The sequence below is a fragment of the Danaus plexippus genome, chromosome 6 (assembly GCF_018135715.1).
Source record: "Danaus plexippus chromosome 6, MEX_DaPlex, whole genome shotgun sequence".
Classification (NCBI taxonomy): domain Eukaryota; kingdom Metazoa; phylum Arthropoda; class Insecta; order Lepidoptera; family Nymphalidae; genus Danaus; species Danaus plexippus.
In genome coordinates this window covers 5,217,602-5,244,385 of record NC_083540.1, presented here as the reverse complement: position 1 = coordinate 5,244,385, position 26,784 = coordinate 5,217,602, and the positions used below count along the sequence as shown (strand labels likewise).

Genomic DNA, 26,784 nt, shown 5'->3' with positions numbered 1-26,784 from the left:
GTAGTGATAAATATTCCACTCACAGGAGAGCTATGCTATGTAGAGTCAAAGTGCCTGTAACGGTGTAAGGTATTGGTTTATTTTTGCAAGGACACTGACTTCAGGCCTATAGTTGTGAAATAAAAAAGATGAATAAAAATTTTCAACAAATATTAAATACATACATATTTTTACATATTTATCCACAATATGAACTATAAAGAAATTAATTTTCAAAAGCATAAGAAGCTGTGCATACAGTTCGCTTGGATAGCTTTCGTTATTCATGTTAAAAGCGCTAAAACAGCTCGACAGCGATTGCTCAAATGAAGCAGCTGCTTCTCAAGTCAGCTTTGTGTGACTAATCTGACTTTTCAATTTAGGCCAATGTTTTATTGTATAAATGAAATTGCAAACAATGAAAATCAAATTCTATTAAATTACGTCACTTTTGATCTTCTAGTAAAAATATATTGGATGATCTAAACTAAACTAAACTGTAATGTTAGGTTTAGGAATTAACCTTTTAGATGTGAAGACCCAGTTCCACCAAGCAATGTAAAATAAATGATGTCTTGTTGATGCTTTTGATGGACTGTTACATGTATCGACGTAAATATTTTGATGGACAATTATATTTTTGAAGGTTCGTCAGTAAATGCCTCGTTTAGATTTGACAGAGTTTGTTAAAATTGGATCTAATATTGCTTTCTTGAATGGTGATTTAGAGTAAACCAATTATAAGTAAACCAATCATGGTAATTTAGAGTAACCACACAAAATGCCACATTGTTATAATAGTAGTCGTTCGGTTGATAAGGTATTGAAACTTAACAATGCCATTTATGGTCATAATCAGGCCTATAGAGCTTCAGATAAAAAAGTTGATACGTATTTGATCAGTAATACTTACAAAAATACTAGAGTCATGTATGTACATATATGAAAGATATTAACAAATGTAAGACCATTGTAACAGCGTATGTAGATTTCTTTATATTTTCTAGTGATAAAATTGAATCTGAAAACTTAAAACAGATTTGATCTTATAAGTTTAGCATTAAAGACTTCGGTGAAGTTAGACTGTCTTGGAATTAATGTTACTTTCAATAAAGATAAAGGATATGAAACTTAAAGTCGAGAAACTTGTTTTTGAATAAATTAAATTTAAGTGATTATACGACTGTCAAGACACCTATGGAGGTCAAATTAAATGTGAATAAAATCCCAAGTAGGTGTAAATACTCAATTGCCCTATGAACAATTACTAGGTAGTTTGGTGTACTAGTCAGTATTAATTAGACCAGATATTAGGTACTCTATAAGTTTTTTAAGTCATTTTAATAATTACCACATAAAGGAGTATTGAGAATATGCAAAGAGAAATGTGCAGCCCTCTCTAGCACCAAATCTGACTAAATTACTCTAAGAGAGGCATGTAGGCAGGCATTATATCTAAAGGGATTACAACATGAACTAACAAATAAGATGTACTCGATTAACATATACAATGATAACTAGGGTGCAAAGAAACTGTGTGCAAAACCCAGCTTTTTCACAAACGTAAGAAACATATTGCTATCACATATCATTTTTGTCGTGATCTAGTAAAAGATGACATTGTTAAAGTTTTGTATTTGCCTACAGCTGATATGCCAGCTGACATTTTAACAAAAAGTTTATGTTCAGCTAAACATTATAAATTTATGTTACTTCTGGGCACAGAATTTTTTTATTTTATATAAAATAAATTGTTAAGTGAATATTGGATTAAGTGAGGGTGTTATATTATGCGTTTTTTATTAGTCTGTAGTTATTTATGTTATTGACATCTCCTTAATATAAGTGTTTTTGTAAGATACTCGCATCCAAACTTTATAACTTCATTGGTGGGCCCATCGAGGCCTGGACTTTTCTCCGTTTTTAGTGATTTAATCCCTTTTCCTACTTCGGACCCATTTATAATCGCTCTCTCCTTCATTCTATTTTTGTTCGGTAATTCATTTGCATATTTATTCGATAGGTATGCTATATAGGTTTTTGTAGAATTTTGTTGCTATATTCAGTATTTCTTATCTATTTTGAATATTTTTTGTCTTGTCCTTCTAATTATTCAATCTATAGTTTCTCAGTTCTTTGTACGCTTTCATGACACTATTTACAGAATTAAGATGATTTTCGATGATTCTTGTGCGGTGTGCGTTATAATCTAGATTGATAAGTTTACTAATGTATTTATAAAGTCTATTTGTTCATGGGTTTTGATTTTGGTCTTATTCTTTGTTTTTCTTGTCTTCTGTAGATAAACGCCTTTGTGCGAGTTGATAGTGCTTGGTTTTTTCCCTGATTGGTGTTGTATGAAACCTCATAAGCTTTTTTCAGACTCGTGTCTATATGGTTTGTAATATCGTCATAGAGGTTCTGAACCGTGTTTTGTCTCTCCAGTTCTCAAGTGTATTTATTAAGTGACCACTCAATTTACTCTATTGTTTGTAAGGCTAAGTCATAAAAAAATCTTGCCACTGCCTTTCCAAATACCCTTTAAAATCAAATGACAAGCAATAAAACAAATTACTATTTTGTAAGCTTTGATTTATTTTGAATAAGTCAAATAAGCAGTTGTTATAAAAAAGTTCAAGTTTCAGTTTATTTATTAGATTAAGGCTTAACTGGCCTTTGCGAGAAAATCACTTGCATGTCATCATAAAAAAAATAAATAAAACCACTTTTAATATATTTATGTACCTTCAGATTTTAATTATTTTTTTGCAACAATAAAGAGAAATATATGCTATTATTATTTATAAGCCTCGGTATTTTTATACAATCCGAAATAAAGGCGGCATATGTGCTGTTTAAATTAATCTATGATACTTTAATTATTTGAACGGATATAAAAAAATAAATTAAAAAAAACTAAATTTACCGTTAGCTGTAGTTACATTTGTTGAAAAACGGTGCACTTACTTATTTGGTACTCTGGAAAGCTATGATTTATCGGTCAGGTATGCATTAATTTAAAATAATTTATCATTCTTAATTCAAAGAATAAAAAAATAATATTATATAATAGCGAAGCCAGAAAGAATGTGACTCACCACTTATCCTATTTTAAGTTTCTAAGTTGCCTTGTTTTACTATAAGGTACTATATAATAGCAGTCTAGTAAAAAAACTTTTGAATTCGTTACATTGCATTACAATTGTTTCTCTACATTCTACTTTTTTGAGATGTTTCAAACCAACGCTATAGTAGTAAAATCAAAACACGTATATTTTTCTATATTAATAGGGTAATGTACAAAAGAATATCTTGTGGAAAACTCAGTGCTACACTGAGGGAAGTTACCGAGAGCTTGATAAAGTTTATGTGATCTCATTCTGCCCTGTATCAGTGACATAACGTTTATTTTTTCTGAAAGATATTTTTAAATGGAAACTTTTTCTGCGACTAGAAAGAGTTTTTGTCTTCTGTTGCACACTGGATATTTGAAAATATTGCAACACAAAAATTTTATTCTTTTTCCCATATTTCTCAAATATAAAAACCCTGAAGAAGAAATTACAGTATTTGTAAAATGTATGAACGGTCTCACGAACAATTTTGTTAAAAGATTCAAACAATTTATACAGGTTGACCAGCTGTTTTCGTTTTCTTATTCACTGCCAAGTTACCAAGTTGTTGAATCTGTTAAAGCCATCACTTCAATAATTTATGTGAAACAAAATATATAAAAACAGGAAAGAGTTAAGAATTTTATGTTGTAGATACAATTTGGTCTTTTTACTTAGCGCGACATATCTATGTATACTAATTTCGTTCAAAGTGAACTCAAAGATCTTTGTATATTAAATTTATCGAATTTGCTGTTGCTTTTGAGTAGTAATCTAAATAAATAATAGTTTAAAAAAAAAACACGCTTTTTATAGAAAACCGAATTAAAAAATTGAAAATAAATTTAAATTAAGAATAGTGTTAAAAATTTTAATAAATATAAATTAACAATAGTGTTAATAAAAAAAAAAATTAAAAAAAATTGTGGGGTGCATGGTGTCAATAGTTATAAATATTTTATTGACATATATGAGTAGAATGATTATCATTTCGATAATATCTTAAAAAGCTCCCCATGCTTTTTTATATTTATATTAATTTATATTTATTGAAATTTTTAACACTATTCTTAATTTAAACTTCGTAAGCGTTACAGTGCATGAAAATATACCCAGATCAATGTTCCAGAGTCTGCCAACCAGTCGACCGATCAATCTGACAACCGATAGACCAACCGATCGACCGATCAATCTGGCAGCCAATCGCCCGATCAGTCTGCCAACCAATCGACCAACCGATCGACCGATCAATCTGGCAACCGATCGAGCGATCAATCTGGCAACCGATCGACCGATTAGTCTGCCAACCGATCGACCGATCAATCTGGCAACCGATCGAGCGATCAATCTGGCAACCGATCGACCGATTAGTCTGCCAACCGATCGACCGATCAATCTGGCAACCAATCGACCGATTAGTCTGCCAACCGATCGACCGATTAGTCTGCCAACGGATCCACCGATTAGTCTGCTAACCAGTCGACCAAGAAGTCTGCTAACCAGTCAGCCAACCTATCGACCAACCAGTAAACCAAACAATCGACCAACAAGTCTGGTTTATAAACTATTTAAGTAGAAAGTTACAATTTCATATCATATTGATACATACATTGATACATTCATAAATTTTCGCATTTATAACGTAAATATAATTAAATCATATCATTTTTCTCTTGTATTTTATAATTTTTTAAATTTTTATTAAATCAAGATATATAAAGTAAATAATCCGAATAATAAAAGATAACTAATTTCATATCAATTAAATCTTAGCTTATATTATAATGTACTAAACGCTAATCGTCAAACGTCACGATAGTAATATTTTTAAAAAGAATAATAACTGGACGAGAATTTAATATTAATAGAACTAGAGTATCCGATGCGATTATGAAACCTCTTAAAAGCTCAAGCGCATTCTTTCATCAAGAACATCCTAGGGACTTATATATTTAATTGTAATGTGGTATACTCAACTGAAAATTACTTTGACTCTTAATACAGCAACAGTCTAGTAGTAGGGCAAATAAAAAATAGGAATTTCATTTAATTTCAATTTTAGTAAAATATTTCGCAGGAATTTCTTTAAAAATAATAAAAATTATTAAAAATCCAATCTTATTGAGGTAAGGTGTATAAATAAAAGAAGAGATTGTCACACAATAACTTATTCGGTACAGCTTAAATAATATATTGACAATATGTCCCTCATAGAAATAAAGTTGCATAAATTAACAGATTTATTCCAAATGCGAGGATAAAAATGCAATCAGTGTTAATTAAATCAAGTATCGATAATAAAATTACAAGTAAAACCAAATTTTTATCTCTGATCGTACTTAGTCTCTTGTACCATCACAAAACGTGATTTATTCTTCAAATCGTATAAAAAATTATAATAGAAAGTATTGCAATAGACTGAGCGTGTATCTGAATTAATTCTGCTTGACACGCTGCTAACCTACATACGAGGAGGACACAATGATATTATGTTCGTTGCGCTGGCTATTATCTAGTTACTAATATAATGAATGCTTTCATAATTAGGATTAAACAATTGGCTTACCAACACTTATTTTGAAGCAACGTCTTCTGTCTGCATAAAAAAAACACTTCCATTGCCTTTATCGCAGATTTTTCAAATTTTTTTTTTTTTATATGATAGAACATTTACCGATTATTTATTTTTGTAATAATAAACAAGTAGTAAAAAATCTAATTTATTAAATATGTAATTCAATAGAATAAAATTATAAAAAAACAGTCTGTTCAAAAATTTGCTTTAAAAAAATATCATAATATTAAAGAAATAAATGTAAAAATCTAGCGAAAGTTTATTACCAAATATGGGGGGGTTTGAACACCGTCTATATCGATGACGTCATTGGAACATTATATAAAAAAAAGATTAATACGATTTGAGAATATACTTCTTTTTTATGTCGATTAAAAATAATGAAGCCGTTCGTTTTAAAACTTCACAAGAACCTTGTTCAAAATTTTATTCATTTTATCTACATATTATGAGGGTCTCATCGTGTTATTTTAAATATCGATCTACTGAAAAACATAATTTTGCTATTATTTTATACATTTTTATAGTAGTTTTTTTGAATTGCTTACTACATATCCTTACATGTCCATCCCTACTTATATATACTTAAAGAAATTTCATTCCATTAAATTAAATTTTTATTTACAGAAACGGAGTTGGATTACAACGTAATTATAATTTGTTTTCTAAATTGTTATTTCGCACGACTATAATGCTTTAATATAGAAAAGGTTACAATTCCATTAAACGGTACGTTAAGCCAACGGTTGTTACGGGAACTTTTATAATAACAAATAACTTAATCATCCACTGTTTCTAATTGAAGCTCATTAATTATAATGTTTTATATAAATATACTAAAAAGTTATGGTTTTGAATTCAAAATAACTTTGTTTATCGGAGAGAGGAACGAAATCCAGAAGAACAACCAGCCCTTTAAATATTAGATATGATACATAGATAACAGTATGTATATTTAAAATTTTTTACATATATATAAATTATAGATATTCATTAATTTATTTTTATATTAGTATATATAATGTGGAATAACATTAAATATTTTAGCCATTTGTAAAAACCCTTTTCATTGTAACTTTCCTAAATGTTGGAGACTTTATAAATATAACATAAGGTGGTTAATTTCGTTTTAAAAAAACGGAAAAATACTTCATTAAGAGAACATATTTTATTTACTTTTTACTTGCATCTTTTATTTTAATTTTTTATTTGTTTCTAGTTGTTTAATAAAAAGGAATATTTTTGCGATGTGACAAGCCTCTCGGCGCGACACGGCCATACTGACGGCTGGTGGCTCGTTTTCATAATATGTCGTGACTTCGAATCAAATCTGAAAATTTTTAGAATTATTTAATTTTCGATATAAGCATGCGGCAAGTTTCTTAATAGGTCTATTTGTACATACACTCCAGTGTGTGGCCACCGGTTTGTAGTATTTTGTAGATGAAATGTGTATACACTACACGTGTCATGATACAGGTTTGCAGAACTTTGTAGATGTTGTGATGTGCCAACACTACACGTGTCATGACATCGGTTTGTAGATTTTGTTTAGTTTGTATTCATTAGCTTGTTGTCATCACATTCATCAATGTGCGACACTGCCATCCGTTCGTGTAGGTTAGTGCTTTTCGTAACTCATAACTGATCTTAAGCAACTTTTTGTGGTCTTCCTCTTTCTGTAAATCTCGTAGGGTTCACGAAGTCTTAGGTAGGTAATGAGAGCCGATTCCTTATTGTTTTTAATCATGACGTAAACTCTACGCTCCAAAATAACTAATCTTAGCGTTTTTTTAATCAAATTGTTTTTTTTTTTTTTTAAACAGCAAACTGTCGTTTATTTTTTTATAACACGGTGCTTTATTTTTTTACTCTTTAAAAAACTATCTATTTCATCTATGTTACTAAATTTATTTATTCTAGTGAAACAGTGATGACATGACGTCGTGTCAGTAAAGTTAATGGAGAAATGCATAATGTTTTAGACCTGTACAACTATATAATCGACAGCATGCTGTCGATTGTTTCAGTATCTAAATAAGTACTGTCCTATAACCAAGAGAGCTTGCCTCAAACATATTTTTTAAGGAGCGTTTCTTGAAATTAGAGAGAACAGGCTCAGCCGTTAAGAAGATATTATCAATTACGAGTCATCTCTGTTCGTGAGTCGAATTCAAATTTGCACCTTTCTTGGTAAGGCGTTTGATGTATCATAGTATTAGTAAAATTGGTAATAAACTTTCTAAAATACCCTGCAAGACCGTGAATTGAATGTTCTTGGTTAATGGGTCGGGAATAGGAGATTTTATAAAATCTTTTCCTTAACGGAACCAATACCAGCCTTAACAGTCCCATATGTAACAATAACGGTAAGGCGGTTTTTTCTCTAATAATTCTTGCCCAAGAACATCTCAGCAGAAAGTCATGATCTGACGAAACATAGTTATTCTGAAAATAGACAGGGACATTATCTACAAAGCAGAGACATTATATTGTTCAAAAGGAATACTACTGAAGCCAAACAGACTCCATCTAGTTAGTTAGTAAATGACTGACGACTAGGGATATTTTTCGGAAAAGATTCTCTAATAGTGGTACAATCAGCACCACTATCAAAAAGGGGAAATAAGAGATAAATTTTGAAATTTAATTACCATAGTGATGAATGTAGAGCTAGCGATGTTTACTTATTGTGAGGGAAAACCTTAAGTATGTTTTTTTTAGAAAATATTGTCTAAAGTGTGTCCTAATTTTGAACAGTACGTACAAATATACTTCATTGCTACCTCATTAGATTTAAAACGATTGGCATTACTGTTGAAGTAGCATCCTAGGAGTAACGTTGTTTTCCATCTATATTCTATAGCAAAATGAGCCAGATCTAATGATTAAATGATAAGATCTAATGGTTTGAAGTGAAACGGGAGTTTGCGTGTGATAACCGTCGTTAATTTTCCTTTTTAATCTTGTAGTGGAAGCCACGATAATTTGTTTAGGTACGGTACGAGTTCTTACGTTCATAAATTCTATTCTTAATTTTTGTCACCTGCATTTCCAGTAGCAGCTTCCACAAATGGCGTCTCTTTGACTTAATTTGTCGTTGGTAACTCTTCGCCATACGTTTTATACTTCTTTAAGAAGGGAAGTTGCTTTATCCAAACTCCTAATCCTTCAAATGATGGCCATGGCCAGGATTTAACAGAATCTGATAATAAAAAAATTTGTGTATATTAATCTAAACCTTTCGTTTGAATAGTTCCTAATAATTGTAATGAATGGTCTATCTGATCAGAAAAGGTTTTGAGTTGACAGTATATTGTCCATAAAAATAACTAGAAAATAAATATCTATAACCTAACTATAGCTCTCCTGCGTTACGAAAGCTGTTTCCTTTCTGTTCAATTTAGATCAGGATAGATCACAACGTTGAGATTAAATCTTATTCCTTTCATTTATCATCAAACAATCGGTCAGTGGATAAATTAAGGTTTGGGGTACCACAATTTCAATTGGATCTCTAAAATCTCTACGTAGCTTTTAGCTTTTAGCTAGCTACTTTTTAAAAACGACTGTCACGGGAGCTGCAAAAGCCACTTGTACAAGATTTCTGTTTAGAAATTTTGTTATTACTTCTTTTGTTTCTCGTTTATCCTTAACTCAACATTTATAAGGTATCTGAAAACAATTCCAAGTTGAAGAGTTAATTCATATGGGCAAAACCTGTTAATTTCATATTTCTTACTATACCACAAATTAAGAACAGTCTTTCTCAAGTTGCTTATACTAGATTAGTATTGAAAAAAAAAATGAAGATAAAATTGTGATAAGAATATTAAGAAATCGTTAGACTATTAACTGTATGTTCCATATACAGGAAGCAAAATAAAATTTAAGTAATTTGTTTGCGGTTTAAACACATGATCCTAGATTTTACCTTGATTTATTGAAATTATCACATGTAATATTTCTATCAGAACACATTAAAGTATAAAAAAATAATCAACTTCTGATCTTTTAATCTAAGGAAATATAATCAAATGGTCAAATTTGATTATAAAATACCCTTATGGTACTTTAAAATACACCGAAACAGAAACAGGAAACACAAATTCCTATGGTGATTTGTAAAGTGACAAAACATCCATAGAGCAGCGTTAAGGCAATCTACCACACAAAACAAACTTGGCTTGATTGATATATCAGTCGTCCACCAAATTACAGGTAGCGGAAATCCAACCCGTAGATCAATAGGTCTCTAGTATTCCATTAATATATTAGTTAAGTTATTATACTTGCACTCCATCTACAAGATTTTAAACTTGAAGTGGCATGTATATAGGTAATTACCTACTCATTTGAATTTTTTTAATATATATTTTTTTGGGTACGCTTTAATAGTATTTTAAAGCGACAAATACCATCGTAGTTGCTGTTTTAAGTAGTTTTTCAAGAATTAAGATAAAGGTAGGTAGGTCAATGATTGTTTGTCTCCGTAAAACAAATTTTAAACGAAATTTTAATATGCTTGTAGCTTATGTACTGAATTAGTCTATTGCGTTAAATTTTTGCTAATTAGTAAATTTTTAAAAAATCCTTAAATTTTAATTTCTAAATACAATCTACCATTTTGTTTGCGAACTGTTCTCGGATTTTATGGAAGGAAATTAAAGATTACTTCAACTGCTTTATTGCAATATCTCCAATTTTTAACAGGAGCCCGTTTTTGAGATATTTGACTACTTTTTTTAGGGATGAATTTTATCCCTAATCAAGAGCTACATATACAAGTTCGCTGGTATTTTCTAAAGTGAGAGAAAACATTAGACCTAAATTTTATTGTAAACTTGTTATATCAGAAATTTTATTTCACGTTTTGTGATCATGTTTATAAAAGGAGAAAAGGAGAAAATTCATATAAAACTCCAGGTAATGATAGTAGGTACTGCTTTGTAACGAAAAAATATGAATGAAATGATGAGCACTGCTAAATTATTTTATGAGAAAATTAAGATCTAAACAGCCTCAAGCTAAAGGTGGACGTAAAATAATACCATGAAAATTAAAAAAATAATTTTAAACCAGTGTGCTTTAGACCACAGGGCTGAATTAAAACTTGTTTCGCTCCATCTATATGTTATATGTATATGTATATGTATACATATATATATATATATATACATTTTAATTTTGTACAAATCCATCCATCCATCCATCCATCGATCCATCGATCCATCCATCTATGATCCGTAACACTCTCTCTATCTATCTTTACAGACTTATATCCGCCTCACACTTTCATTCGCCTCGCCCGATCAAATTTTCGAAACGCTTTCATAATCTTACCCCCAAGCGTGCGTAAAGAAGTTTACTTCAAAAACTTATTTATGTAGGAAATATATTTATTTAATATTTTAAGAAGTAGTTACTAAATTTTATCAAATTTGAAAACCCCCCCACAACTAATTGTTATTTAACAATTAATTGTGCTTGTCCATGTGAGGCACTTATTCGAGTAAAAAAAGTCGATCACTTTGAAATCAACGACAGCCACTGACACACATAAACGTCAAACCTATTACAACCCTCTCTACTGATTACATGGACTATATGTAATAAATTTTGGCGTCAGTTTTTTAACATTTATCGTCATCAATATGATTGGTTGTAATAGAGTGAAGACAATGATCCCCACTTTATAGAAAAAAAATAAGTTTTCGTCAAAATAGAATAAATTTATATTTAACATGAAAAATGTTATTAACAAACTTATAAGTAATATAAAATGTAGTCCTTTTAGTTTTATTATGCAACATTTGAAGCAAAAGAACAAACAAATTTCAAACTAGGAAGTGGAATAGTGCTCGTGAAAACAGATAAGTTTTAACGCTGAACATTCTGAAAAAAATTACTTAATTATATAATTATAATTTATTACGAATTAAGTTTTGTTTAAGTTTTAACCTGAAATATGTTAAATAATTTTGTATCCACATTTCATTTATTTATTCATTCATTTAACAACTGTGTTATTTTTAATGTTTCAATACTGTTGTCACATTTCTGCGTAGATCACACAAAGATTCCTAGAACATCCTACACTTTAAGTATTTGAATCAATAATAACATAACAAATAGAAGTAGAAGTAGCGTAAAAGTAATAGAATATGAAAGCTCAGTAACATAAATTCAATTTATTTGTTTGCGTGTAAAATAAATACTCTATTTATAAGCTATATGGAATGCAACATTTTAACAGCGAATCCGCTCGTAGATAAAATATTCATCGTACTTCAATATACACGCTCATAAATGCTAGTTGCGACATATTAATAGGTAATGTAGCTTCAGTCCTATTTTACACAACTCTAACAATATCCTTGTCAAATGCATCATTTACTGTGGACTATTTATTTATGATGCATAATATATCTACTAATACATACATACATATATCTACTAGACATACATACATACATATATCTACTAATTAGAGAGAAGGAAGTACATTGCTATTTATTAAAATATACATCTTTAACATATATGTCCTTTTAATTATTTCTCTATTATGGTGACGAGCTGAAAGTCTTTCACTTTTAAAGCATGCTTTAATAACAACTATTTTAAAAAAGTAATGTTTTAAAAGTTAGATTCAAGTTCGGCTTCAATCGTAAGATCGCAGTGGAGCCTATTCTCAGGAAAAAGTTTAAGTAGTCGAAAAACCTAATTAGTCGTCTATAATTGACGCTATTTTTGTTTATATCTAGGTTATAAATATGCAGAAAATCAAAGCTAAGCTTATAATACAGAGTATTAATATGTTATTCTAAAAACAAATTTAAACTCCTTCGAGGTTTGATGTTTTAAGGTCTAAACGTTTTGAATATTTGACATAACTTAGTAGAGTTCCGGGATCTTTTATGAAAAAAAAACGTAATTTAAGTCTTGTGTTTGTAAAGGATATGGAATTGCTCTGTGAGCGACATAACTTTTCACTTTAAGATGTCTTGTGATGAAAAATTGTAAAACTATATCATGTAATTTTTTCTCTCGAATCGTATCTATCGTATCTTACCGTATATCTTCTTATTAAAGTAATTTTTATAAGAAGATATACGGTATCATACAGTACCATATCTTTAAACTTGACTTTGGCAGTGGGCCGGTGTATATGACTTGGAGAAAGAAAAACAATGGTAACTGTAGATTTAAAATGATTTACGTTCATATTTTTATTAAAACCTCCCGTATAACTGTTACGATACCACAAATCTAGACGTAAGAAATCAGAAGAACATTTATATAAATAATAACAAAAATAATATTGTGAGAAAATTCTCTCATAATTTCCCCTGGGCCATAAGTATCGCGGGCTTGTAGGCCACTGACGTCCTCTTCTTGTATTCGTTGAGCAAGAAACTACTTATCATATGTTTTTAAAAAGATATGCTGATAAAATATGTTGAAGTAATTTTAAAGTTTACTCAGAGATTCTCAGTGACTTGCATTATTGATGTAGTAGTTTCAGTATTACCTGACATTTGCCTTTATGACTTGATTATACACAATTTGTATATTCTTGGCACTGTCCAACATGCTTTTACTTTTAATATTTAATTACAATTTTAAACACAGGTTTAACATTCAAGATAACAAATTATTAATGTGTCTAAATTTTAATATCTCTTCACTTGTTTACTAGTTATAAATGTGTATATTAAAAGCTAATAAATACAGGTGGCTGGTCTTTTTTTATATATTAAGGGTTTTCCTTCTAGCAAATATAAGTGTAGAATTGACATGATATAAAACTTGACATAAAAAAGAGTTGGCAGAAAAAAAAGTAAAACTTTATGAAAATGTCCATCAAAATATTTAATTGATATAAAATTAATGTTTTGCTTGTATTTGAATAAAGTTTTCAGATACGTACGAAATTAAAATAGAAACTTAGAATACCATAGATGATCCATTTTTTTTTGATAAGTGTCTAATTGTTACATGTCCATATAGGGAGGGAACTTTCTTTGATATAAAAGAAACTTTTATGGATATAGCTCGAGATTGAATCCACTGCACAATACTGTTACTGCACAATAAAAAAATCCCCTGGTATCGCTGCAAGACCGTCTATGCTTGTTAGCAATTTCAAAGAATGTTTTGACAGTCAATAAGTAAATAAATTATCTACTGATATTAAATCAATATTATTATGACAATATTGAGATATTTATTTGTATTCTCGGGAACCGATAATTGAATTCTTCAACTTCGATGCTTATGATAATTTTGTAGTGTTTTTTCTTTTGGGATTAATACTTTGGTGTAATTTTTGTATATGTTACAGTTATTTAAGTAGGAGCTGTTAATGTTACAGTAGGTTTAGTAGTATTAAAGCGTTCTATCAAAAACTAGTTTTAACTATAACATACGAGTATATATGCATTCCTAGATATATAAACCAAAAGTTTATTTGAAGTAGCATTTTCTATTACTTATAAATGGCAATATACATAAAGTATAGATGATAGTAAAGAGTAACAAAATAATAAAGGAAAGAATATTGGGCCAATTATTTAATAATATTTCCGAGTTTATTTATTCCATTAAAACACATACACCTCTATGATAATATTCGGCTGTTTAGTTTATTTGCTACTCGTGTCTTAGTAAATAAGAAATTATACATACAGTATAATTATTGAAGAACGTTTCTTCTTCTTTAGTAATCTACAAAAGAAAAAGGATACTTCTGAAATTTAAGCCTTCATTAAAAATGTATGCTTGAACAAGATTTTGTAATTTAATTGGTGTATGAAAATAGAAACTTTTCTAATCTTTATTTTTATAAATATCTTCTTTGTTATATACGTTATTATGAAAAAATATTTACAATGAATACAATGTCTGTGAAGACAAAATGAAAATGAGAATAAAACGATCAAGTATTAAAGTGCTTTGCCTCCAGTTACATATTAATAAAAAAAAAGCTGAGAAAAAATATGCGGCTGACTTCATAACTTTTAACGAATAACATTTTTCATATGTTTCAGTAACACATTTTTACCAAATAACTTTTTACTGTCTTTCAAGTTTAATATTTTTTTAACATTTCTTTTATCAACAGTACACTTTTTTTAGATAAACAAATATAACTCATTTCTGACACTAATTTAAAAGTTAATAGCCATCAGAAAATATTAGTATTTTGATTCTTAAAAAAATGTCACAGAAAAAATTGATTTCAATCTTTCAATACATTCACTGAAACTTCTTATTGTTCCGTGAAAAATACTTTTTATACCTACCCTTCCTAAAACATCTAAAATTTATGAAATAAGTAGAATCTCAACATGCTTATAAACCTTTCTTTGATCTCAGATGAAAGTAAGCTTTGTTTCGTTGTATTTTTTAGGATGACATAGTTTCGATAGATTTGCAATAGGAAAGAAAACTATTTCGTTGAAATTAATAATTTTAAACATAAATATTTGTTTTTTAGGAATCTAATCTTTTTGAAACCAGAAAATTTAAATATGTTTTTATAATGCTGTTTAAAATAATAAAAAATAAAAAATGCTTATATTTTCTACAATTATGTTAAATTTATAAGTTTGTCGGTGGCTCTAAAATTATGTACAATAGATTAAATAGATTATTATTATGTATCCTATCTCAAAGGTACTATATATTATTGGCTAAATGTATCCTAAGATATATTTAAAAAGCACTCAGGATATTGGATAATCTAGAATATGGAATATTACGAAGGCTACAGCATAAGAGAGCATATCTCAGTCCACTTCATATTATCAGTTTTTAAAATCACGCTGAAGGCCGACTTAAAATTTAAAAAACTTAAAAGGCCAATTACAAACATGTTATAGATTTTATTTTATCATATAGATTAAAGTTATAATTTTAATAAGATTTTATTTAATTTATCTCGTCTGCCCGTGATCACGGTTGCTGAAAAGTAACCGAAACGTCGGGAATATGTAGTTTTTTACAAAAATAAATCACGCGTAGTTTAACCGAAAAATATTAGTTTCATTTAAATTCTCACTACGTGTTTCCGTGTCTTTCGCATCTCAAGAAAATTAAAATCGTTTATTCTCTTAATTGTTTTGGTAGCCATAGCAGAAGAACTGAGCTTTAAAATTGTTAGTTGGAGATTCCACTGCTGTTTATTATCTACTCTATGTATACAACAACTAAAGAGTTAGTTAGTTCTTGGAATTAATATTCAAAAACAATTATATTTTCACTCTAAACTTAGGACAATTAAATAGAATAAATTGAGTTTTCTTAGCTTTCAGAATTAATTTGAAACAATATATACAAGATTTCATTCAGTAACAATAAACTTTTGATTCCACTGAAATTAAAGAGTTCATAGTGATTAATTGTAAGATTTCAATGTGGGGAAAACTTACGTATAAAAAATTAAAAAAGTAAATTACATATCACGCCTATAACGTTTAGATGTTTTTCCACACGTCCTGTTGTATGTCTCGTTGCATATTTACAGAATTCTCGTAATATCATATCATATAATTCTCGTAATATCATATCATATAATTTGCTATAAATAAGATCCCCAAAAATGTATCACACCGAAAATTGTATATCAAAATAAACTTATTTCTATTAAATAAACAAAGTACATGTATTTACAAGTTATAGCGCGAAACACCTTTGCACTACTTTTTTGAAGATATTGGGCACTGTACGTAGGTTGCGACCTCATAAACTCGAACCTAAGCTTGTACTAACCCTTCTTATACTTCAAAAAAATAAAATTAATCTTCTAAAAAACTCAAATCAAGATGTAACTTTTCAATAGACTTACAACATTCTGTGCATTTTCATTTAAAGGTCAACTTAAAAATATTACTTATAATAATAAAGTTATTGTTGTATATCCAGATTGTTCGAAATATTGTGCTTACCATTAAATATTAATGAAATTTGACTCATTTAATAAAGCTTACATTAGATTCATTCACTCACATTAATAACCAATATAATTGCAATTCTAGATAAAGTGCTAAAATACACGATGTCTTTGAAAACCATAAACTGATGGAAACTACTATAATGTATTCATATAATAACACTATTTGCAGTTGTTTATATGACTAAATAACTTTTTTTTCAGCTGAGCCTGAATTTTTTACATTATTTAACTTTTCCCCAATCAAGATTTATTTAAATGCTATTTTATGTCATCGTCTAGACATACGAAATCAAAATTCTTGGCGAAATGACAAAATAAATTTTATTGTGTTCATTATTATGCCGAAAATCACTTAGTTATCTTCAGCGATCCCAATTCTGTCACATTAATTGATTTTATATTTAGAGTTAGTTACTCTTTTGTCACAGTATAGAAAACAAAAGGTTAATATTTATTATTGCTTTTTGTCTTTCATCGTTTAACCAAGTGCATAAAATAGTTGTGTGTGTATTTTATTTTAATATCCAGGTAATTTGCCTCAAACCTGTCGGTATTTTATTTATCAAAAAAAAAATTAAGTAATTTACGAACTAAGAAAAGGAAAGTGTTACGCAATGGTGTCATAGTGATAGTTAAATTAAATAATAAGAGAATAACGGTAATCGCAGATCGCTCTATAACTTCTAAGCAAACTTGTTCATTCTACACGAGTCTGACTCAGCGGTTCCGTGTGAACAGACTTTTTAGTCTTATATTTCTTTTTAGAATATTGTGTCACTCTTTTTTCAGCCTTCGTACAATATAATAGAACCAATTAATTGTAATTTAGCTTTAAATTTAAATCAAGTCATTGAAATTTTGGTTTCATTACATCCACTGACGGCCGAAATCATAATTAAAGCAATATTATTAAAAAAAAAAAATGTGCATTTTATTACCATAAGATTTGCCAACAAAATAATACTAAAGATATTGTGTACGTTCTTTACAATTTTCACGTAAAAAGCTTCTTTCGGTTATAGGCGAAGTTAGACAGCAAGGCGTTTTTAAAGGATTCCTATGTAAGTAATTACCATCGAGTAACAGAACACAATACCTCATTTCCAAAAACGAGCATAAAAACTCTCTATTTTTCTTTTCATCCATTTGTATTTGTCTCTTAGTAAGTTATAGTGTAAATTTATTAGGTAACACTTTTTGCTTGCGTCATAAATGAAGTTCGTGAAATCTAATACACTACTCTATTAACAATATTTGTATGTCCAATAATAATTTACCGTTAAAAAGTTTTTGCGTGTAACAAGACTCAACTTTCAATTCCGTATACAAGAGCAGTATGCTTTTCCTGTTACTGATTGACCTTTCACAATGGCATTCAAAGCACAATTTATTCAATTGCCAGCAATCCAACTTTCTTTTCAATATCGACATAATACCTTCCGTCGATAAAATATACAGATATACTCAATTCTATAGAAATTCATCATATTAATCTTGGTACCTCTTTCTTTAGCTGATATCGGTAAACAAAGTGACTTTTTAAGGTCTTAATTAATAACTTGATAAAGATGAAAAATATTTTTTAAAAGAAATGGGTTTTACAAAACAATTAATGTAACAATTCTTACAATAACCAAACTAACGAAGCTAGACTTGCTATGCTAAAAACGTTTCCTAATCATTTTTTTTAATTGCATAGCTAGCTACCCCTTCACAAGTTTTATATATTTTTTATAACTTAAACTAAGCTAATTGAATTAATTGTTAAGATAGTTTTGCATTATAAACTTTTATAGTTAATTTAACTATGGTTTTTGTATTTCATTAACCAGCTTACACTTCATTTTAATCAACATCCGAACTACAGAAGTTTCTAACTGTATCTTGAGTTATGGCAGCGTGGTCATGCACGTGAGATAATTTCTTCTTCTTCTCTATTGAAATCTCGATACATAACTGTCTTCACGAGTGAGGGTATGGTTTATCAAACCTGATGTAAAGTCTTGTCCGATGTATATTCACACTGCTGACTTCGACTGATGGCTTTTATAATATCTGCAATACATTCCAAAATACAAAGTCATTCGTTAGTACAATGTATAAAAAGCCATAGTTACAATCAAGATCGTATACGCTCTTTTGAAATGAATGTTTTTTTTTTATTGGTCTCAATAATGTAGTCGCTTTTTATTTGGTTTATATATTGTTGTAATGAAAACCTTCTTGAAGATGTTGCTAATTCCTCTCACATCACTTCGGATGGTTTTAGTAATGCTGGCTCAACACAAACAGATTATTATTGGAAAAATCATGCTTCAGCTCGACCTTTAGATAATCAGCAACCCAAAGGTGACCTCTGATACACAGATATGCCAGCTATAGCTAACTGGCTAGGGTTATAGTGTGATTTTTCACTGAAATATCTATCTGCTTTGCGGTTTCCTATAAACAGAATGACTAAGAATTGATTTGAATCTTAGTCTTAATAGAATAAAGTGATTTTAAAGGGCAATGTTTTCTATTTTATTTTTTAGTAATATTGTGAAAGGTTCATCTAGATATCATTTATAAAGCAAGGGTTTGGCTGGAGTAGAACTATGGGTTCACGCTTCGAAGTCCTCCACGTATATATATACGTATCAGTGACAACGGGGGAGAGAGGTAAACACATCGCGACTCCATGTATTTATATGTATAATTAATTTATTCAAATAAGATTTATCTGGATGCTAATCAATGTTTCAGCAAAACTTGGTATATAGAATACACATTAGTATTCTTCAATTTTCTTTTCATAATCTGGATGCAATCAACAAAAAATTATAAATATTTACTACATCTAAGCTGAACATACTCTTTTTGTTATAAATTTTAAATTATGTTTTACGTCTCCGGAATGGTGATGGCATGTTTGAAATAAATTTGCCCAGTTTATATGTATGCCTTAAAAAGCATCTTTTTAATGGATCTTATGTAACCTATAGGATTTTGGTAGCTCGTGTGAAAGATAGTTTAAGAGATCGCGTAGTTAATCCAAAAACCATAGGTTTACTTATAATTTGTATAATTAGTCTTTCACACCTAACAAAATAAGAGTTATATCCTGTTAAATGTACTTTTGGATTAAATTGAGTGGAATTGGTTGTAAATAAGCTCTTGAGGAGTGAATAATGAATGTAAATTACATTTACATAAGACGTCAAGTCGCTAGTGTCCGTATTCTGCAGTCGTCTGTAAAGTTGTTCAGAACAAAGGAGGAAGACAAAGTTACCCTAAATAAGCTGTTATTAGTTTAGGTGTAAAGCTTTTGGTCTGATCGCGTCTGAGGGCAATGGGATAGTGGTTTGATTGAAATCAGGTAAAAATTGGTTTTATTATTCATTCATTTATTAGTTTATTTCTCCATTCAGCCCTTAGCCCACGTAGTCATTTCCGACCTTTACATTTAAACTATTTTATGTTTTTTATAGACTACTATTATGTATTCACAAGAAGATCCAAATAACCAAGCAAGATTAATTACACTTTGCGGTTGTTTCCTATCTTTACTTGACTCGCATCATAAGCGTAGTCTGCTTGTAGTATAATTACGAAAATTAGACATATATTGCATTAGCAAATATAAATAGCTAATACAACGTGACTATGCTTGTGTTATTATAAAAAAAAAACATGATGTTATTTTAATATAACAACCAAAACAATAATAGTTTTTGATATATTATTCAGTTGAAAAGTCTTTAGAGTTTAAATAAAAAAAAAAAATATGTTTCACAATCTTGTTGTATAAATATGATACAACTCGTAGACAGTCAAATTAACCTGTTAAAAGCATTTAAAGCAAATCATTAAAAGCCGCCCCCAAAAAGGTAGCGTTTTTTTTTTTATTTTCATCAATTTCATTTAAAAACTAGAGTTTTATCTGTATGATCCGCTATACATAAATTGTAGAGGCATATAATTTTGCCGATATAAGTAATAGCCTAACATAAATTTTAATTTAAATATAAAAGAGGAATAGCAGCTTTTTGCTTTTCGTTTCAGATAGTGATTGAATGCTCTAATTCAATTTAAATAAAAGTAGGCTTTAGTATTATATAATTTATTAATGTAAAAAATGTTTAGTACCTAGGTATATTTTTGAAATCTTTAAATAAACTAATCATCATCTTCGTAGTTTAAAATATCGTATTACCTTAATGTCATTGTCCCGCTATGTTTCCAAAAGGTTTAATGCAGTCTAAGATTCTTTGATAAGGCCAAAACAATTACTAAATTTAAAATAACTAGACAGTACCCCATGAAAATTGTTTCTTATAAAAATGATCTTGTAACTTTTTATCTATTTACATGACTTTTGTTCGTTGTCTGTATTTTCAATAATTAAACTCTTAATCAAGGTCATAAAAAGAGTAATAAAGATAAAAGCTTGTTTGAACCTCAAATGCAGTATTGTGATATGAAACAAAACAAAAGTTTCAGTGTCAGTTTTATGAAAATAATTTAAGAAATAATATGAAAGACCTTAGTTTAAACTTATTACCTCAGCTTTTACAATTAAAACCGGCCGTTCTTTTCTCGGCATTCTCATTATCTTCATTTCATTTAGAATATTGAAGGGAAATCCTATCAGAATCCTTTGCATAAATCTTCACATAATGTTAACTGTAGAATGTAGATTATTCTTTATAGTTACATTTTCTCATATTTCTATACTTAGTTATTTAAGTTAAGATATTTGTTAAAAAAATAACTTCTACATCACGAGACTCACTTTAGATAGTTCTATATAAAATTGTAAATTTAGACATGTGAAAAAAAAAGGTAAAGTCAAATAAAATGTTGAGTCCACTGTTGAGTCCAGCATTTTTTTATGGAGCTGGCTTAAGTAGTTCATTAAAGACTTGAGTTTGTGAATGTATCACAGAAACTATTAATCAATATTTAGTCCAACGATTTAAGTCAACTATATGTTTTTATTTATAAATAATAATGTCACAATTATATATAGTACTTTTTGGTCGATTGTGATATAAAATTATTTTTTTACTCTTAATTATATCGAATAGATAAAATTAAAAGCAAATTAAATAGGTAGCAAATATTTTTAAGAACCAACTTTTAGCAAAATTAAACGTTTATAGTTATAAACTTTTGCTTTTATTTATTATATCCAGCCATCGTATCTTTATACTTATAACGTTAATCTTAATTAATTAAAGACAGAACATAATTCATTAATGCAAATATTTATGACTGTTTCTCATTTACTGCGATGATCTAAATGGTTAAAGTTATAATTTAAGTAAAATCAAAACATTTGAAATGATTGTGATATCAATCATCGTAAAACCTATCACATTTTTCATATCATCCCATTTTGACTTCATTGCTATTAGTACGGAAATAAAAATGTATTTTTTTTTTTAGAATGATAAGTAAAGATAATATTTTTTGTATCGTGCATGTGTAGCTTATATGAACGAATCTATAAATTAGGTAATCAAAAAAATAAACCTCACGCCCTCGACTAACGTTACCACCACGCACGAGTCCCAACCAATTGAACATTTGATATCAAAGGAGCCCCCCTAAACCACCGTCATAATACTTTATACTCCCGCCACATATATTTTAATATCTACCCAAGCATTTTTTCATTTTACCCGAGATTGATGATCAAAAATATCAAATAGTGTTTCAATGAAAACAATCAGTATATTGAAGGACAAAGACTATATGTTGCTTTAGATCCTATCATGTTATACGGTATTATTTATTTTCTAAGGTTTGAAATAAATTGAAAAATATTTCTAAATATAAAATGTGCAATGGAAACTCTGATACTGAGTTTCAATATATTATTTAATTCTCCAAGAATACTTTACTAATATGAGTACTAAAATACATTAGTATTTAAGTAATATTTCTACTTTACGTTATTTGATTACAATTTTGTTTGCGAATCAGTACCGTAAAATTTTAAGAGCAAAAAAAAAACATTAATATAAAACAAAATGCATGGAAACCTTTTAATATTCAAAATATATTTTTTTTTTGTCCTTAGTTATCTTCTAGTGTAGAAGGAATCAAGTTGCGAGAAGATTATGTCTTGTTCTTGGAATCGTTAGACATATCAAACGTTTTTCATTTGATTTACGAGTATAAGCGTTCTCACAATAAGACTCATCATGTACGATTATATCAAACAGTTACCACCACTCGATAGCGTGATTCTCGAGGTAAGTTTAAGTATATAATTGTTAAGTTTTTGTATTTACTTGTGTGTACATTAACGATATTTGTTGAAAATGTCGGGAAAACATGAGCCGTCTGAGAGCTTTTAATTAAATTCTTTGAGATGTAACAAAATAATATATGATGGAATTGTATATCTTATATAGGTCTACAGAAATGTCCGCGGTGGCATATGTCTATACGTTAATGAAAACATACTATATCTATTATACAACTTTTAAAAATTGGCTTACCTTAAGCGTTTATTGAAAAGCTATTTACATAAATACGGTAGTAATTCTTATCAAAATAAAATAGTTCGTTTTCAAGCCTACATCAGTGTCTGTAAATTAGTTTTTAAATCATTTAAATCGGGCGTAGCATTTGAAAGTTATCATTATATAAATTTAATAAGTCTCAAAGTTTAATGGGCTATTTTATATTTTTTGTACAGAGCCCGTGCGAAGTCGGAGGTTGTACATAGTAAAAATATATAATTAGGCTGATAGGTTAATGAAGGCAAATAGTGAAATTACACTGAATACCAGTTAGATATAAAGTAAATACTAATAATATAATTTTACTCTTGATATGAAATGTTAAAATTAAACAAAAATATTAAAAGGATAGGTTATATTTCTTTTTATTTCCCTATATTGGAGCTTAACTTGAAATACCTCGGGGTAGTTATAAGAAAAAGGTATTAAATAAGTATAAAACATAGTATGTGTTGGAAATAGTAAATAATAAAGAATTAAATCAAAACTAGGCTTTATAGGCTATATAGGCTATATAGGCTATATAGGCTATATAGACTATATAGGTTATATAGGCTATATAGGCTATAAGGCCAGCAAAAAGACATTCATTGATAATCTACTAATCCGCTATATAAATCATCTTCAGTTTCTACAAAAATCATAACCTCTATACCTTATTATTGTCTAACAAAATGAGGAAAAATATAATAACATAATCAGTATATTTAAATCAGTAAATTTATTTGAACTTCCATTCAATTTTATTACAGTGAAAATTCTTTAGCTTCGGATTATCATTCAACAAAACTATAGAAAAATGTGTAGCTTTATAATATATTATAATTCTTAACTTAATCAGACATATTCAAATACTTAGACATATTAATAATCATACTAACAGCATAATTAATTGGATTATTTAAAAAAAAGTTTTGTGCTGTTCGCCATTTGTTAGGTTTTATAATTATTATTTTTTTATTCAGACTTGGAATATAAAATTAGATATAACAAACGTATAATATTTTGTTATGAATACTCATGTAATTTGAGATGTACTTAATAAATACATAAAAAATTATCTACTTTGAAATTTAAACTTCCTAAAGAAGTCTTAATTCGAAAGAAATGCATAAAAAAATTTTGATCCGACAAACAAAATGTATTTGTTAAAACACAAAGCAAAGCAGAATTAAATTTATTTAAATTCCTGTGAGATATTAAAAAGTCAAGAAGTCTCGTGTGGTTGATTACATTTTTAAAGAAACAGAACATATAACTTGATTTAATAAATTCAAAAAGCCTTTTTTTATCATAAATTCAATTCATAAGTTACAGATGTTACGAAAACATACAAGAATAAATTGATAATGAAACTGTAATTTTATATTAATAAATTGTAAATGAATCAAACCTAGTAGTAGGAAGTGATTATAATAGTAATAACAATAAGAAAATTTTTGCTGGCCAGTTAATTATTGATAAGAATTAAAATAAGTCTATAACATTCTTTGTAGACGATTTTATAAATATGTGTATATTATTATAACTCTTACACAAAAATGTCTTTTTATAAACAAATTGAGATACACACAAAATTTTTATTCCATACAAACATGTTCAATTGATTTGTCTTAGTTAATTTATGCAACATTTACTTGTATTTTCCAAAATAACTAACTGATATTCCAGTAGTAACAACGAACGAAACTCTTTCTTTTAAAGCCTATATGTCTGGAATAAGTTTGCATACATGTATTTATTTCACCCGTAGTATTCCCAAGTAGCTAAATCTTATACTAATGGAAATAAAAGTTTAGAAATTTAATATGAAGGGAATCACATCTGTATACAGTATATTTACATGGTACGCGTTCATTATATAATTAAAAATAAAATTAACCAAAATTAACAATACAACCATCATAAGCCCACAGTTTGAAAATATTAAATTATTTTTTTGTACATATTTTTAAAACGTGGCTGTATTGTTAAATACTAAAGGTTTTAAATATCTCTAATGTAGCCTTGTTTAATATACTTTTATATCTTCTTAATAAATTTACATAGCTAAAATAATGTAATAGTAGCACTTTATAAGATGATTATCTTTTAATACCTTGATTCTTCATACATGAATTATTAAAACTGCTTTGTGGAGTGGATTTGTTGCGTATTTTTGATGAATTATATTGTTATCTGTCTATTAAAAACTCTAATGGGAATATGAAGGAGGTAGGGTACAACGGAAATGATCAAACGCTCATAATGCAGCAGCCCAACTTGGGGAGTACCGCAACATTACATAAGAACGAAGCACAATAACGCTACTTTCAATTTCGGAGTCACTTATCTGACAAAAGTAATTTGGTATCCCAGAAAATAGATGTTCGAAAATATGCTATCAATAATATCGATGGTCCATGCTGACATGCAACATTGAACCTTTAAGTTGAAGATCTTGCCTCCTTGTGTGTTGCTGCTCATATAATCGGATGTTTTTCGAGAAACCATTTGACACTCATCGGATACCTTTTATCATGACGCTACTCGCCATCCCCATATCTTGATCAGCCAAAATCACGCAAAGTGCTGTTTCAGACAAATATCCGAACCGACAAATATCCGAATCAGACAAATAGCGAACTGTCTCGTTATAAGAATAAACTCCCCATCGAAGTTTTTTCAAGGGACTGAAGTATGGCATTCTACAAGAGAAAACTAACCTATATAAAAGATCAGCAACACTCAGAAGACACCCTTAGGCTACGGTCAACTAGGCCACTGTCCAGATGTTTTGTACTGTATTAAGGATAATTTTAAAGCCGTTAGTTACAGCTGTTTGTGTCGAAAAAAATATGATTATAGCATTTGATAGTGGTTGTTTAATGAGATGAATTTATTGTATAGCTTTATTCTTTTCGATTTAAATGACTTGAAACGTTGCTGAGCATCGCCAAAAATAAAATTTATTTGAAGACTTTATAGAGAATGTTATAGTATGTCAAGATTTTGCATACGGAAGGTACAACGAATATTATCTCTTTGACCCCCATGGATATGATGGTAATAATTTTACTTACAATAGATGTCGATATCATAACATTAATTCTTACTTGAAAATCAAGAGGTATCTTCAATCGATAATCAAAATCTTCCGATAAAACACAAGATTAATATTCCAAGAAAGCCAACCAGAGTACCGAGCGCTTTGACGTCAAGTAGTCTTCATTAAGGAATATCTATGAAGTATTTTAAGGCGAACAATCCTCGAGATTATTTATCATTTACAAGTGGAAAACTGTTATTATTTTTTATTAACTGGGACTTTTGCTGGCAATATAATATTTTGGTATTAATACTGTATTCAAATGTCTTCTCTTTACCTCTACACGAATCATTTTACATATGACTTACTTATTTATATTATCATAATTATTGAGTAGCCAAGTCTTTTGTCGTTATAAAACTTTGAAAGATGTGGTAATATAATTAGTTGTTTTGTAACATATATAAGTCGTAACCGTTAACCCTTTTATTGCATAACCTTCATTGTATTTATTTATTTAATTAATATATCTAATTGGTTTATTGTTTTTTGCTAGGATAATAGTTTCCGAACACAAAGTATCAAACCGTTACTTTGTAATTTTTTATTAATACTGG

At 28.8% G+C, this 26,784-nt stretch overlaps 1 protein-coding gene across 1 annotated transcript; it reads left to right on the top strand.

Annotated features, from left to right (window-relative positions):
• Nucleotides 1–4,212: 4,212 nt before the first annotated feature.
• LOC133320821 (anti-sigma-I factor RsgI2-like) lies at nt 4,213–4,668 on the top strand. Its single transcript, XM_061529604.1, has one exon. It carries the CDS (start codon nt 4,213–4,215, stop codon nt 4,666–4,668), a length of 456 nt encoding a protein of 151 aa, XP_061385588.1.
• The last annotated feature ends 22,116 nt before the right edge of the window (nt 4,669–26,784 follow it).